Source organism: Hoplias malabaricus, chromosome 7 (genome assembly GCF_029633855.1).
Source record: "Hoplias malabaricus isolate fHopMal1 chromosome 7, fHopMal1.hap1, whole genome shotgun sequence".
NCBI lineage: Eukaryota > Metazoa > Chordata > Actinopteri > Characiformes > Erythrinidae > Hoplias > Hoplias malabaricus.
This window is the reverse complement of record NC_089806.1, coordinates 12,733,203-12,749,562: the sequence shown is the minus strand read 5'-3', so window position 1 is coordinate 12,749,562 and position 16,360 is coordinate 12,733,203. Positions and strand designations below refer to the sequence as shown.

The window sequence follows — 16,360 nt, the reverse complement described above, 5'->3', positions numbered from 1 at the left end:
CACCTCACACCACCTCTCACATTTACACTCAAGTATGGAAGGAAAAAACATGAATATCACTCTCATGCTCTCTCTCTCTCTCTCTCTCTCTCTCACAAACACACACACACACACACACACAAATCGGCAAGAAATAAGACCACTATCCCACTCCTCTCACACATGCACACACACCTCTGACCCAGTAACACACTGGAGTCACTGCAGTGGGATCCTGACTAAACCCCATTGTAAACGACACAACATGCACATACACATGCTCACACACACACACACACACACCCACTCCGATACCTTCTTAACTCTTTGGGGGTTTTTCATGCGTCGACACTTCCTGATGTCCATCTCTGTGGTGTTTACACAACCTGGCTGTGGGTCACATGACCAGTTATTATTTTCAACATTTCCAAGTGGAAATCTGCATATATGCTTAGTACCCCATATCATAACAACACTTGTTTTAAAGAGGAACCGATCAGTTTGATAAAGATGGTGGGTGCAGTGTTGAAACACTGCAGCCTTCTGTGCAGTTGACTATGTTTACTGTTTGGGTAACCATACCAACGGGAGTCCTTGGGCAAGACTCCTAACAGTACATTCGTCCACCACCGAAATATAATTAAATTATATGTTGCTCTGCATACAAAAATTTTTGGCGAATATTATTTGGAAATCCATATCTACACACACCACTGGTCGGTGGACATCCCAGAAGGCTCTCTCTTGGCTGTCCAGGATCTTTCTCTCTGTCTTGTCCTTTTTCCGGTCGATCCTAAACGAACAGAATGGAAATGTGTAATTGCAGTCAATAGTGCTTAAAGATCTTACACATCACATATGTGATATATCAAACACAGGCACTTGCTAGGTGGGTATAAATCCTCCCAATATCGGGCTATGGAGCAGTGGAACTGTACTGCATAGAGTAATTAAACTCCATCCCATACCTCTGGGAAGAGCTGGAGTGGAATTTGTGAAATAATCACTGAACACTAGCACCTGTGCAGAATAATGGTCTTGTGGATGAATGCAACCAATCCTAAAAGCAATGCTCTTACTGGCTTCATTAATTATAAGCAGTGTCAACAAATCAGACATAACATGTGTCTTTGTCAGATTGCATTGGGGCAGGATATTTAACCTATTTCGGCTTCGCTTAAAGCTGACAAGTAACCTGGATACATGTAGGAGTCTAGCCCCAGGCGAGACACAAAATCTATAGCTACTGCTTCTGATCTGAATCTGAGATAAAAATGTCCTTTCAAAGTAATCAGCCAAATGAAGAGAAGGAGCAAAACACCCCAGAACACCAATGGCTGTGTTTAAGTGTACCGCAGAAATCCCACAGTAGGAAGACTGTGAGTGCATATCCTCATCAAAAGCTCAGGCCTGTGACTGAGTGGAAATAATTCATTTCCATTCCTGCCACTTCGGCCTTATGTAACTGACATTTGCGGCACTATCTCACACACTTTTCCTTTTCACTTTTCACTGAGTTGCATCCATTCATCCGTCTTTCACTCCATTGTGTGCCGTAGCATCTTTTCTCAGGAAGCATCCGACAAATAACGATTCCAGGTAAAGATCAATGGCATGATGTAAATGACAGATGGCTGAGATGAGAGCTTGTATTTACAGAGTTTGACCATCAGATGAGGCTGTTGATCCAGAGTTTGAAATGAAACTGCAGCCAAATCAAATCACAGATTTAAATAAAACCACAGGGTATGTGGCTATAAGCCAAAAGGAAAGGCATTAAAAGTTTGGGAATGGACATAAACACTTCATGTCCAAATATCTGAGAAACCTTATCCAATGTTTAACCTCAAATAAAGGGCATTAATAGTCTTTGTCAGGAGAGCATAGTGAGGTCTCAAACGCCACTCCAAATCATCACTAAGGTACTGAATGGAGCTCCATCACTCCTGAGAACGCAGTTCAGCTGCTACCCTGCCTAATGCTGTGTGTGCGTTCACACACTTACTGTAAATGTGTGTTTGGATTACAGGTGACGTTATGACTTCTGTTTGATGAGAAAGTCATAGCTATGAGTGACAGGCAGAGTTTGCTCAGTTTCCGTGATGACGGTACTTACTTGACCTGAGCCTCCGCCTGCATGAAGATGAACTCCCACTTCCTCGCAAACGCTCTCTGCAGCCTCGCCAGGTTCTCCTGAAAAAACACACACCAGGCAAGTGTGTTAATACTTGTACCTTCATGCACTACAGGTTTTTAAGGTTTTTAAAAATCAAAGACTCCCCCTCATGCTTTATTATAAGACTAACTAGGGCACAGCTGCCTCTCTGTGTGTGAAATGTTAAGACTCTGAGTTGAGCTATTGATGAACAATGAGAGGAGAAATTAGAAGAGTGAGAATCCCCTGCTGTGAGTATGCTTCTCACCTCTCCATGTGTAGAGAAGAAACAAAGAGAGTCATTTGTGAATTATAAATATTTCCATTCAAATATATTTACATATACTTCATAGTACAAAAGGCATCATTCACCTGCAGGACATCCAAACCAGAAGGTAATTGTTAAACATTTGAACAGATGGACGGACAGATAAAGAAATGGGGCATGGCTTGATTTAAGCTTATTAAACAAAGACCTCTTTTACTGTAAAGTGAATAACTCCATTTATTACTAACTGTATTTTTCACCATTAAATTGATGTAATGTTTACATGGATTATTGAGACTTTCAGTCCCTTAGTATCGAATATTTCCTGTGGCTGCTGTGCTATTGGTGACTACAGCCCAACATAAACTAACTCTCTCTCTTTCTGCACCCCCCCCCCTCCCACTCTATCTCTTTATCTCTTGCTCACTCTCTCAGGGGAATGGAGTGATTTAGCTTTCTCGTTGCCTCAGAGTGTGTTCGCTCACCGCTTCGTAGTCGGCAAGCTCGAGCCGCGTCTTGTTCTGCATGGTCCTCTTGCACAGATAGATGGCTGCAAGGGATGAGAGAGATGCACAACAGAAGTGAGAGAGGAACAGAGAAGCCCTGGGAGGCCCAATCTTATCTGCCGGCTCCAATAAACCCGTTAAACACACGCACACATACACCAGCAGGAGGACCCAGATTGGATTCAGTATGTCCATGATTAGCCATATCCTTGGTCAAACTGATTCACAGTGAGTGGTGACTCGGAGGTGACAGAGAGTACAGCTGCCCAGTGGCTGCTCAAACCAAAGCCAGAATGTCCACTAGCCGGGAGGTCACAGCAACAAATCAGGCCTACTGTAGCCACATGGCTATAAAATACTCCAGCTATTTTTAAACACTGGAAGATGCAGTGAAGCATTTTATAAGTCTGGCCAAATCCACTACTTACTTAATACACTAATAATTAAAACAGCAAATTATAATTATATAGTGATTATTCATTATTTTTACCCTTTATTATTAATGTTCTATAGAGTGGGTCACCCACATGAGGGCAGCCATGTTTAAATTTTTTTTTTTTTTTTTTTTTTTAAATGTTTAAAAGTTTGTGAAGAATCTCAAATATATCCATGTATCCATGAGGTGATAACATAAAAATAACATAAAACCATTGTGTGATGGGGGTTTCATGGCATTACTGTGTATCACAGAGGTACACAACCTGGTGAAGTCTGCGGACACCACTCTTAATTACTGAGTTCAGGGGCAGACGTTTCAGTTCAAGCACAGAGCCAGACAATCTCCATAAACATACACTGCCCATTTAATGGGTCATTATTGAAGAGATCAGTGACAAATTCAAACAATCTCTAAAATGACCAGGTCTAGTCTTTCAATCGTTTATTACACACATTTATAACCTAAGAATAACTCAGACAGATTGTTTGGGGATCTATGTAAAATGATAAGTGTACAAATGCAATTCAGTAGGATTTTTAGGGCAACAGATGTGTAATTTATTGTGTAATGTCCTATTGTGAAATATTGCAATTTAGAACATTTGAACTGCATTGAGGAGGCACTATCCAACCTCGTTGATAATGCCACTAATGGATAAGAACAAAAAGACTTTACATTGGCAAGTAACAGTGGATACTGCCATTTTACTCATCTTCCAATGAACTATATTCAAAATATGAAGAGTTAATCAGTAAAACACAGATACATGGTACAGATATTAGTTCTATTTTTCAACAACAATGTTACGACAAAGTGTTTGTCTTTAACTGTTGGAGAAATATCCATTTATTTAAAGTTAATTTTGCCTGGCATTGGCATAGATCTGCTGAGAGCAAAACATTTATGCCAGAGTACTGCACACTGCATCATACGTGACACTGTAAACAAATCTGGGCCAAAAAGGTCCTTCTCTCACCATAGTCTGTGTTCTCTGGCTCCCAGCAATTAGACGGCCAAAAGTACGGAGCCTGAGAGAGAGAGAGAGAGAGAGAGAGAGAGATGCTGATAACTTGTCTCTTTAAATAGACACACAGATTCATCCTCACGCCTGAAGAGACAGCAGCGCTGAACCGTAGACTCATCATTTCTCTCATCTGCAGGTGCATAGAAAGATTAATTCCCTATTAAACCTGAATTAAGCTATTACTGCTAATGTACTGTTAAATTTAACACCACCATTAATGTATGCTGTACATGTATAATTCCCATAATTAATGCATAGTACGATTCTTGAGGCATTACTGCATAAGTGAATTAGGCACATTTATAAGGGGGCAGCATGGTCTAAACACTGGCCCCTTTTCATAGGGAGCTCTCCAGTCCGATCCCTGGAGATTCCCTAACCATCTGGGACCAAGGGTCCAAAAGTGGTCACAACAACTGGCCTCACTCTCTTGGAGTGGGCAGGATGTCCCTCCCACTTCCTCACCACTCAGCACAATGCTTGTCAACACTTGCCTTCTATAGCTTGTAACAAGTCAGTTAATGACCTCCCTCTCCCAGGTTGGTGGCAGCCTTAGCTAATGGGTGTCTCAATGGGATGCTGTCTACATTTCCTGTAAGTGGTGTCGGATGATTTTATGCTAATTACAGGATGCCATATTTGTAAGGATGCCTTATTATTACAATAATTAATTACACAGCATTTGGCAGATGCTCCTATCCAATTTGATGTTAGGAGTCCTGCTCACAGACTCTGTGTGGTTACCGGGGCAGGAAACTGAACCTGACGCTTGTAGGCAGTAGGCTGCAGTAGGCCGCAGTCTTACCCACTACATTACACTTGTTCCAACACACAGACAAAGCTGGATATGTTTAGCTTGAAATTAGTTGTAACTGTTCATGGTGAACATTTTGACTTGACCTGTGTAAGCAGGAGGTGAGAATGACTGACTCATTACGCTCTTTTATAAATGTCTGATTATAGTTGAAAGGCTGCCTAACATTTGCATAGGTCCAGCAGTTTCTACCTGTAGAAATAAAATGTTGCAGATTCAAAACAAACTTATTGCACAATTAATAACTTATAAAACCAGGCTTAAAAATGATGATTGTGGACTATTACCACAAATAATGCAATTATTAGTTATTGGCTCATAATAGCCCTCTGGTCATATTCTATTATAGGTCACAAAGCATAAAGCTGTATGGAGAGTGGATAGAACATTTTAAGTATCTAATAATGGTTGTACATAAAGAATAAGACCATAACAAACCCCAATAAGTAGTATGTAAAATGTTGTTTAATTAATTATTATGTTACTGAATGTTGCCCACCCAGGCATGGGTTAGCAAGGCAAATCACAGTCTAACTGGTTCTGAAAGTACACATTTGACTTTTGCTAACCTTTAGACTCTTCTGATTAGGCTACATCTTTAGGGTCAAGCAGGTCAGCTGCGTCATGCATTTACTGACATTTAAATGTGTGGTCATGGCTCAAAAAGTCTGTAGAAAACGTCTGTTTTCCCTAGCATCTTGCTTAGTCCTACATGAATTTCATGGTGTACATTTCAGCCAATTCCTCAGAGGTGTCTCAAACGCCTGCTCACCACACTGTGAGTCAATGCACATGGGCTTTTTGTTCGTGTTCACAAAGTGATAGCAACTACAGGCTATTAGAGTTTCAAAAGATGTGATTTTTGTCAGATAATCACCTCATCCATAACAATGTCCAAACAATTGTTTACTGTGCATGGTTAAGAATAAATTGAGTTTATAAGGGATTTCATACGAGACCTCCCATTATGGATTAATATAAGAAAAAAATGTGATTTAATAAGTGAATAAGCCATTTTAAAGGTGTGTAATTTTGAATTTACTCAACAAAAACACTGACCCCAATAAACTCCAATATGTGCAAGCATCACGTAATAGACAAAGTCAAATCAATATAAGTACAAACACTACTTGTAACTACAATTACTATGTAAATTGAATATAGAAATATATTTTTTTGTTATAGCATAAGCAAACATTACTGATGCTTACTGTAGACCAGGGTTTGATTCCCACCCCAGGCAGAAACCCCATGCTATACCAAAAATAGTGCTTTATATATCAGTAAGACCAGCAATTAAGCTGTGCCATCAGCATAGTGCAAGTGCATTGAGGAGTTCCTCTGGACAAGCTGAGTGCTCTCAATGATGACTAGAAGTGTTGGGAATGGAAGATAAATGTGATTTTATTGGCAACGATAATTTGCCTGCCCACTGGTGCATGGTGATGTAATCAAAAATAAGAAGACATTTTACAGGTGGGAACTTTTAAAGGATTAGACACAAAGAACAGATTTTATATAAAAAAGGAGCATGAATTAAAGTAAGATGAGGTCACTTTGATTTGAGGTTTGAATTAAAATTCATCAGGAAGCTGTCACTACTTTCATTTTCCAATAACATAAATTGTATTTCAAAATTGTTTGATTGGGTCTGATCTCTCTCTTCCAGAAAGAAGGCCACCACCAAATATATCCCTCTCCTAACCTCATCATTTGCTTGTCCACAAAGACAGAGAGGGGCGGGGTCAGGTCTGAAGCTGCTACTCGTAATGACTCCTCCATGACTGACATACACACACGCCATCACAGATCTCACACACACACACACAAAGCATCGCAGATCACACACACATCAAAGATCACGAGATTACAAAGGTAATTATTCATCAATTATTCATATATCATTACCTTCATGTAACGTGATGATGTGCTCTTTGTCAGAGAGGGGGGGAAATGCCATTTCCACTTGCTAATTAACGAGTGTGTAGGAAGTAGAGAGGAATGCGCTTAGTGCTCCTGATATTGTGAAATGATAGTGCAGCAATGGTGCCAAAGTAATAAATGGGAACCATTTTATATTTATGGCATTTCCCCAGATGCTCTTTTAAAAAGAGACTTAACATTTCTGTTGATGTAGGCTAATGTAGGGTTAAGAGCCTTTCCAATGACTCTTACTGGTATAGAGTAGTGTGGTTCGCTGAGTTAGGAACGGGACCACAGTCTACAAGGTGGAGATCAGAGGTGGTAACCAGTACAAAATCAGATTTCAGAATTTCCATATACAGGTCATGATCCATACTCTTAAAAATAAAAGAAAGAAACCATGAGGAAAACCTTTTGTAAATTACAAACAATCCCACACCAGAGGTTCTAATAAAGGTTTCTCCTAAAAACTACACAAATGCTTGTTGTCATTTATTGAATTACTTGGTATTAAACTTATTTATGACTTTTTATCTAATACTTCTTCCAGTTAAATTTGGGTTGGCACTGTGGCACTACTGCCACAGAGGTAGAGGGTTTCAGGGTCCTGGGTTTAATTCCAGCCTCTGATCACTGTGTGGTTTACCTCTGGATGCTGAATTTCCAGCATCCATTTCAAGTTCAAAGCACATGTAGGTGGAATGGCTGTGCAATATAACCCACAGGCATAAGTGTGAGAGACTGTGAGGGTGTGATGCCCAGAGATACACTGTCCAGGCTGTATTCCTGCCTTGTGCTCAATGATGACGAACCGTGACACTGACTGAGAGGAATGACTTAATTAATTACGGTTAAATCCATTAAATCATTTAATGAAATGAGCCCAAATGTCTGCATAACACAGAACATCCAAGCCTTCTACTTTCTTCTCATTACATTTAGAACATTTCAAGAATATTCAAGTTTATATTAAAAAACAAAAACAAAAAAAAAAAACAATGACTTTCTTTTATTCTTCTCTATAATGACCACATTTAACATATGTTCTTCAAGATAAACGTAAGTGATCTCTGCACAGTGGGGAAACAATAAGCAAAAGCATTTTTAGTGAAGCCTCGTACTATTTTAGACTTGATGAAAGGCTTGGTATCTCTCCTGAATGTCATGGCGCAGAGGGAGATAAAGGGACTCACAGGGAAGTTTGCCCCAAATCATCTCATCTGTAATCACAGACAAACTATTGATTCAACCCTCAGAAAAACCTCAAGGAAAAATTAAGCATCTATACTTGGTGGAGCTGCTCAGTTGGGAGGTCAATATTCATTTGTCTGAACATAGAAACTCACAGGAAAAGGAGAGGAAGATGGTGAATGTGGTTTCCTAATGCTAAATCACTAACAGCTGGAATGTCTTTTGATAATCACGTTTTAAAAACATAGCTACAATGATCTGTCGATCTAAGGCCTTCTATAGAGTTGCACCATGTAAGAAGTGTGGTTAAAACTGGAAGATATAGGAATGTTGAGATAGATGACAAGGGGAAAGATAAACAAAAACTCACTATCTCCATCTTTGGATCATGTCTGTGTGCTCTGCCGTGAGTCACACTGTAAAGCCTTAAACAGCCAGAGTTCAAACCTGAGAGATGTGTGTTGGGATTTGGCAGGAGATTTGCAGATATTGTATGTCTTTATGTATTAACATCTCATGCATGGCTCATAAAGAAGATCCCGCTTGATAGGCTGAGCATGCGAGGGTTTGAGAAAATTTTGAAGCAATATCAACATCATACTGTCAAAGGTGTGATGACAGTAACAGAATATTCACTCTTTAGGAAACGTTTTTCAGTGCATCCACAATCATTTGATTCATCAGAAATCATCAGATTTAATCATTAGATTCAACTACAAATACTTATATTAGAAATTAATTATGTTAGAAACCTTTTAATGAAGGTTCTTGTAAGGGTTTTTAAGCCTGCTGTTAAATAAAATGATCAAACCTAAACAGAGTGACAGAGGAACATTCAAAGTGTGAAGTATATTCTTATTGCATTGTGTTCTGATATAAATACAAGTCTACAGTTGTTTTGTATTATATTATTAAACCAAGAAAAGATCAGAGTTAAGCAGCTCTTCATTGTAATATTGGCTCAGGGACACAGCGGCTCACCTGAAATCGGTAGAATGTTCCATCGTCCTTCAGGGTGAGCACGTGATCAGAGATGGGGAAGATGTAGCCCTGAGCAGCAATCAGGCTTCCGATGTGTAAGGCCTCCGCTGAAACAGCAGCCATTCATACAGTTTATATTTAGACTGGAACAAAACTACCTGTTCCTCTATACGCTGTGTGTACTACATCAACGCTCTATTAACATGGATCAAAAATACAATGGATAAAAAAACCTGGGAAAAAGTCTTGTGACATTAAGATATTAAAAGTTTTCTCCTTCTCCTGAAAAGATGACTTTGTGGAGGCATGAGGAATCATCAGCTGTTGTTATATTCACTCTCTAGCAAGCAGCTGATCATGAGGAACACTTACCTGGATCTTCAATGGAGAGATTCTTCATCAACCACTGAACAATGTCAGAACCTGGTGTTGATCAGAGACAATTAGATATTAATCATTTTAGCACAGGACATTTGAATTCATAAGTTAAAATAGCAATAATATAACTCAATAACACCTTTCGAAAAAAAGATAAATGTGATCTGATAGCATGATGTAACTCAAAAAAAAAAATATTCAGAGACTCTTACATTTGCTAAAAGATCTTCAGTACTGTCAGTCATTTCAGCATTTTCAGCAATGAAACCTCATAAAGAATGGATGGTTGCTCCTTAGATGGTTTGCCCCATTTGCATGTGATTTTAGATTCAATGTTGGAAGGAATATATTGAAAAATAATTTCTGTTTAAAGAGTTACAACTGCCAATGGACACTCCAATCAATCAATATACATCAGTCAGTCAATATATGTTAAAGTACCTCTGAGGAAAAAGGAGCTCAGGCAGCTCATGCCACAAAGAAATGTCTCCAAAAAGACCCCACAATAAAGACATTTCTACTCATTCTGCCACATTCTGCCAAGTTGGCAAGGGCAGCTGTGTTAATGACTGAGAATGTGTCCACATTTAAAGGCACTGAGAAACAGAGAAGAAATAAGCTTCTATTAACGCTTACCTGTGACCACACTAGGGATCTTGGACATGAAACTCTTGACCGTTCTGATGGGCACTCCTTCAGTCTCATCCTGGATACGGGTCATTATATCCTCAATCTGTCAGCAGAATAGAAGAATAGTATGTGTAAGTTTTGTGTTGAAGTTAGAGTTAGATTTAATCAAATTTGTCACAGTCAAATTCAAGTTTAGCTGCAAATAATATATATTTACTTGATCACAGACTCTACAGTGGTAGATACATATTTACCCATATTGTAAGTAATATGACTTTACTATAAAAAAAAAGAAATGTTAACTTGGCTGAGTTAGAGACTGAAGATGAAAGAGGCCAATAGCTAACTGCAGTCTATAAATAATCTGTGATCTGGTGAAAAAATGGCTTGTGCTCGACAGGAGAGAGAGGGAGAGTAATCAGATTAGGTGGCACTTTCTGCTGTTGAGAATGCATGTTGTCATCGGCACTTTCAGGCGCTTGACACTCTTTTTGCGTGTTTAGTGCGTGGGCTGCAAGACCCCGTCGCTTTGGAGACGCTTAATGCATATCTATATATAAACCAATCAGATCTCACCTCCAGACAACCACCAGCCAGAGAGAGGGGCTAGAAACCCAATGGGGCTGCAACCAAATGAGGCCTATCCATGTTATTTGTGTATAGTATCACTCACCAAAATCAGACATGTTAAACAACACAGTAGAACACATGCAAAAAAAATAAAAAAATAAAAAATTATACATATACACTCAGTCAAGCATGTGAGCCAAAACAAACAAATCCTCCAGAACTACAGCTATAAATAACTGTTAACACTTCTGTAAGATTTCTTAATACGGTTCTTAATACTACATGATATTATGCCACTTCATTGTTGTTGTTGCCCCTCGGGGCACTGTCTGTGTTCTCTGTAGCTTTCCTCACACAATCCATCAACACTTGTTGGTAAGAGGATTAGCTATTAAAAAATGTCCTTAAAAGGTGACGTTCACAATTGTAATCAAAAACACTTTTTATAAAATTCAGAGGATGTTTCCCCAACATTTGCCCAGCTCCCATGTGTCTGTGCATGCTTGAAACTGGTCTAATATCTTTATGAAGCCCCGGTGTCAGTTTAAGCGGGTAGTGTCGCAGCCACAAAGCTCCAGGGACCTGGAGGTTGTGGGTTCGATTCCCACTCCGGGTGACTATCTGTGAGCAGTTGGTGTGTTCTCCCTGTGTCCGCGTGGGTTTCCTCCGTGTGCTCCGGTTTCCTCCCACGGTCCAAAAACACACATTGGTAGGTGGATTGTTGACTCCAAAGTGTCCATAGGTGTGAGTGTGTGAGTGAATGTGTCTGTGTTGCCCTGTGAAGGACTGGTGCCCCCTCCAGGGTGTATTCCCCGCTTTGCGCCCAATGATTCCAGGTAGGCTCTGGACCCACCACGACCCTGAAGTGGATAAGCGGTTACAGATAATTAATTAATTTCATTATTGAATGTTGCCAAAATGATCAAGACTGCCATTTTCTTGCTAACAAATGATGTTTACTATTATACAGTACCATTATCTGTAATAATAATAATGACAACAGCAAAAATTACAATAATAAAGAAAACGAGTGGTGTCCACTGAACAAACACACTATTAAAGAGGGAAAACTCTACATGGTTCATGCAAAATAGATCTTGGGGTTTAAACTTTAAATTAAAGAGATTTATTTTAAGGGTTTACACAGGGGTTAGCATCCATCTTCAATAATCCTCCTCTCTCAGTGAAACCTCTCATTATTTCCCACGAAAGGCTCTAGTCCATTTGAACACATTTTCCCTCTCCACCCATGAAAGCACTTCAGATGTTATTTCTCTGCTGTAGCCTGGCAGAGAAAACACTACAACACGTACTACTCCAAACGGGTCGATGAGTGTGTCTGCCACCCGGAGCCCTGCTGAAGAAGGCCGTGTTCCTCTTCGTCCAGCAACTGATTACATGCCCCCAGTCCCGGCCTCGAGGAGACAGAGGGGGAAAACAGAGCCAGCTGCCGACAGCTTAACATCCCAATCAATAGTGATAAAATGCACACACAAAGCCACAGGGAATGGACGGAGATAGTGGAACATGAATGACATCTCCTATCTCCAAGCCTCAGGTTAGCCCATGGAGGCGGGACCAGGGGAAAAGGGAAGAGACACTTGGCATCTGCTGTTTTCCTGCCTTCAGCAACTACAAACAGCTTTAGCTGGCTTAGCTGCTGTAACGTCTGATAGCACAAGCATCATGAGCATACAAATGGCTGATTACAGCCAGAGGGGGTGGCGAAGAGTATGATTTGGAGAACACTAATTGGGAACAACAAGTGGATGGAGGAGTGTGAATTAGATGCTTGTATAGAGTCGTCTCTAAGCTACAAATCCTTGTTCTGATTTCCTTTTTGTGAAGCGATGACTATACGCCATCACCAGTGGCCTACCTGTCCCACCTTCCACCTGGGGGATGAATGACTTTTAATGAACACAGTTCAGACTCATTTAACTCTTTTAAAGAGGACCACTCCACTCTGACTCGTGCCAGTGAGTCACTCTGCTGCAGTGTTATCAGCAGCACTTTCTGAATAAGCCATTTCACTGGCACCATTCCAGAGCACACTTCCACTCTTTCTCGATAGGCCAAAGCCCAGTGGTGGGTTCATCTCCACAAGCTTATCTGAAGCCCCCACTCAGAGAACACCAAGCCTAACGTTAACTGAAGCAATTAGCACTTTTGTCTCCTGTGGAGAACTTCGGCATGACGGTCTGTGATTAGGGAACAAGAAAATCTGTTGACCTCTCTCTAGAAGTGATGATTAGTGTTGAAGCCTTATGTAACTTGGCTTTAAAAAGTTGCACAAGGTGAGAAACATTGTCTGTGTGCTCACTGAGGTGCAGTGGGGTTAAGTAGCAGTGAAGGGACAAAAGGAACAAAGTGAATAAACTTATTTTCTTACTTTCTTATTACATTCTGTCTGGTCCAGTGGAGTATTTGGTACTACTTTTGAGTCTTGGCCCCTCAGTATATATATATTACTGATATTTCTAATTATATTCATAGCGAGGTTTATTCAGAGGTGTCCATATTTTTCCTTAGTTCAACCTTTATATTTGTTCTGTTACCTCTCAACAAATGTCGGAGGAAATCTCTCACAGTGAATTTGCTGCTGCCTGCAGTCTCTGTAGTGTGGAGCAGAGGAGTTTACATTCCTCGGTTCATCTTGAACCATGTCCATCTGACTGTGGACCAATCTCAACCATTGCTGTCAGCAGTTTCTGGGGAGGTGTGCATCAGGCTATGGCATAGGGTACTGGGTCGGGTTCACATCGATTCAGGACCTGCATGTTGTCTATGGTGTAGGTTTGATGCAGAAACAAAAACTGGCCTAAAGACTGATGTGAGATAAAGTGCAGTATGCTATAATTATATTGTTGAAGCAGAACAGAGATGTAAATATTGTACACTGGCGTAAACATTGTACACTAAATAGCTGGAGAGCAGTGATTGTCCATGTCTATTTTTTCTCTATTTATAAAACAAGGCTTGACTCGCCTCGCTGAGGTGGATCTTGAAAAACAGACATGCTGACCAATGGTAGATGTGTACAGTATGAGGACAAAAGGTCAAGACCTCAAGCCCACCTTGAATCCGTGCCTTGGCCTGCTGCTCATGTCAGATGAAAGCTGCCAACAGCATTTGATCAACCTCTCTGAGGACTACACAGAGGACAATTGCAGGTCGTACACTTGTGATTTGATTCTATACAAGAAACAAAACTTTCATCAGATTCTAGAAAACATGCCACGACAACAAGACAGTGCTGAGACTTTACTGTCATCTTAAGCCTTGCTGTAAGTCACAACCTCTGTATTCAGCAATTCATCAACCTCATCCCTAGTGACAGCATTGTCCTTCCTCAGTGCTTTGAGTAGTGTGTGTACAATGACTGAAGAATGATTGCTTCATAATTCATTTTCTATGCTGGCAAAACATAATTCATATCACAGTAAAAGTGTTTTCCATTACATAAAACGGGCAATCAAAGGTGCAGATTTGAACGCTCCAGTGAGGCGAGTGTGAGGAGTCCTCTGATTCCTCCTCAGAGGCTTCTGAAGAAGAGCCAGCAGCAGATGTGGGTGGTTAGATGGCAAATACACCCTAAAGAGCTCCTTCTCAATCAAGCCCTCCCTCGCAAACTTGATTACAACACGTCACAATGGTCTGAAACTGCCACTTACCAAGAGGAAAAAGAAAGGGGAGAGAGCTTTCCAACTCTACTTAAGCAAGGGCTAAGTGGCAAGGTCATCTGAAAGGAACGTGGAGGGATAAAAAAAAACTTGCTCATCACTGCTGAATGACTCCGCAAAATGTATGAACGGCACTCTGGAGGCCCATCAGGCAAAGTCTTTCCAGCTTGGAAAAGTTACATCATGATGATCTGGAGAGATTAGTACTAGACCAGTTGCGTTATCCTGCTGAAAGCAACCTCTTTCATTAGGGCATACCCCTGCTATGACGGGGGTGTACCTGGTCTGCAACCACCTTTAGGCGGGTGGTATGTAACAAATTAATTTTCACATGAATGCCAGGACTCAAAGAGTATCAAAACCACCTCAAATATCTTGCCTTCTCCTCATAGAACATTCTGGTGCCATATCATCCCAAGGCAAGCACTTTACACGCACCCAGCTGTCCACATGATGTACAAGAAAACATGATTCATCAGATCAGGACATGTACAGGGATCAGCATGTGCACTCTGACCGGTCTGGAGCTGACGACTTGCCTTCATTTCCACTCGCAACACTGAGCCTTGTGCAAGTCACGGCAAGTGGCGGTTTGGTGCACATCTAAATGTCTTTGGACATCTTTTCTAATGAATGAATTCAGCTGTTTAGGTGCTCTCATAGTAGGCAAAGCTGTTCTCTTCTCTAAAGACAAGCATGAAATGATAGTGTATGCTAAGGGGTATCTGCACATAACTGTGTATCTGTTCAATGCTGTCAGCTAGAGCAATAAAAATCTCCACAGTGCAAGCAGTGTACCTGCATTCTCTAGACTGATGGCGCCTCACCCTGTACCACTGGGATGACCTGGAGTGGCTTTTGTAATCATACAACATCACTTATTCTCATGGCAAAATGCCAAGAAATCCTCAAGGAAATATTCATACATCTAAACCAAATCCTTCCTACAAGTGAAGAGATAGTTACAGCAGGTCAACTGGAAGAAAAACAAAAATTTACCCTTACATTTTTATACATACATAAATTACATTTCAGAGCAATATAAAGTCAACTTGGTATTGATTTTACAAGGTGCACATTTCACACAAAAGTGATTGTTCTGCACAGTCCTACAGCGAAAAGCACTTTCCACCTCATCTCAAGGATCCAGGGACTGTGAAATCCACTGAAGCAGTGAAAACTTGTTGTCATGTTCCTGGAACCATTCAGTGACAATAAGTGCCTTGTGACAGGATGCATTATCCCACCAGAAGTGTCCTATTGTGGATAAACTGTAGCCATTAAGGGTTGAACTTGGTCAACAACAATGTGCACTGTGCACTTTAGACATTTTCCAGTGGATTTCAGGGGAGGGAACCCTTTCCCACCAGGAAAAAAAAAGAAAGTAATGTGTCAAGATTGATGTAATACATGCCCAAAACTTTGTAGACAATCCCTAAAGTTCATGAATTTAACTAATTTAAATCACACACATTGTGAATAGCAGATGTTCAGCTGCACAGTATATTACTATATAGAGCATCACTCTATGGAACACACTGAGGCAGTTAATGTCAACATGCACAATGCCAAGTGTTGGCTAGAGAGATATAAATCCTACCATAACGAGTCTGAGGAGCTGTGGAACGGCATTCTCTGGAATGATCTGGAATACATCTGGGCTAAGCTAGAGCACTGTTTGTTATTGACAACTAATCGCCCAACATCAACAAAGTTGTCAAAACCATCATGTTCTACATACAGATTTTGTTGATTTTGTAAGTGACTGGCCTTTGATAGTTGTGGGGACATCTGTTGCTGCAGTATCTTCACCATCTTC

The 16,360-nt window shown here is 40.5% G+C and overlaps 1 protein-coding gene across 1 annotated transcript in view; it reads right to left on the bottom strand.

Moving 5' to 3' along the window:
• rgs6 (regulator of G protein signaling 6) overlaps window positions 1–16,360 on the bottom strand; it is a 112,688-nt gene that overhangs the window by 13,890 nt on the left and 82,438 nt on the right. The window contains exons 3-10 of the mRNA XM_066676442.1: window positions 10,295–10,391; window positions 9,653–9,703; window positions 9,281–9,387; window positions 4,324–4,375; window positions 2,888–2,952; window positions 2,096–2,172; window positions 691–772; window positions 295–369 (exon numbers count right to left, since the gene is read on the bottom strand). Coding sequence (XP_066532539.1) covers window positions 295–369; window positions 691–772; window positions 2,096–2,172; window positions 2,888–2,952; window positions 4,324–4,375; window positions 9,281–9,387; window positions 9,653–9,703; window positions 10,295–10,391 — 606 coding nt within the window. The remainder of the gene's footprint in view (window positions 1–294; window positions 370–690; window positions 773–2,095; window positions 2,173–2,887; window positions 2,953–4,323; window positions 4,376–9,280; window positions 9,388–9,652; window positions 9,704–10,294; window positions 10,392–16,360) is intronic.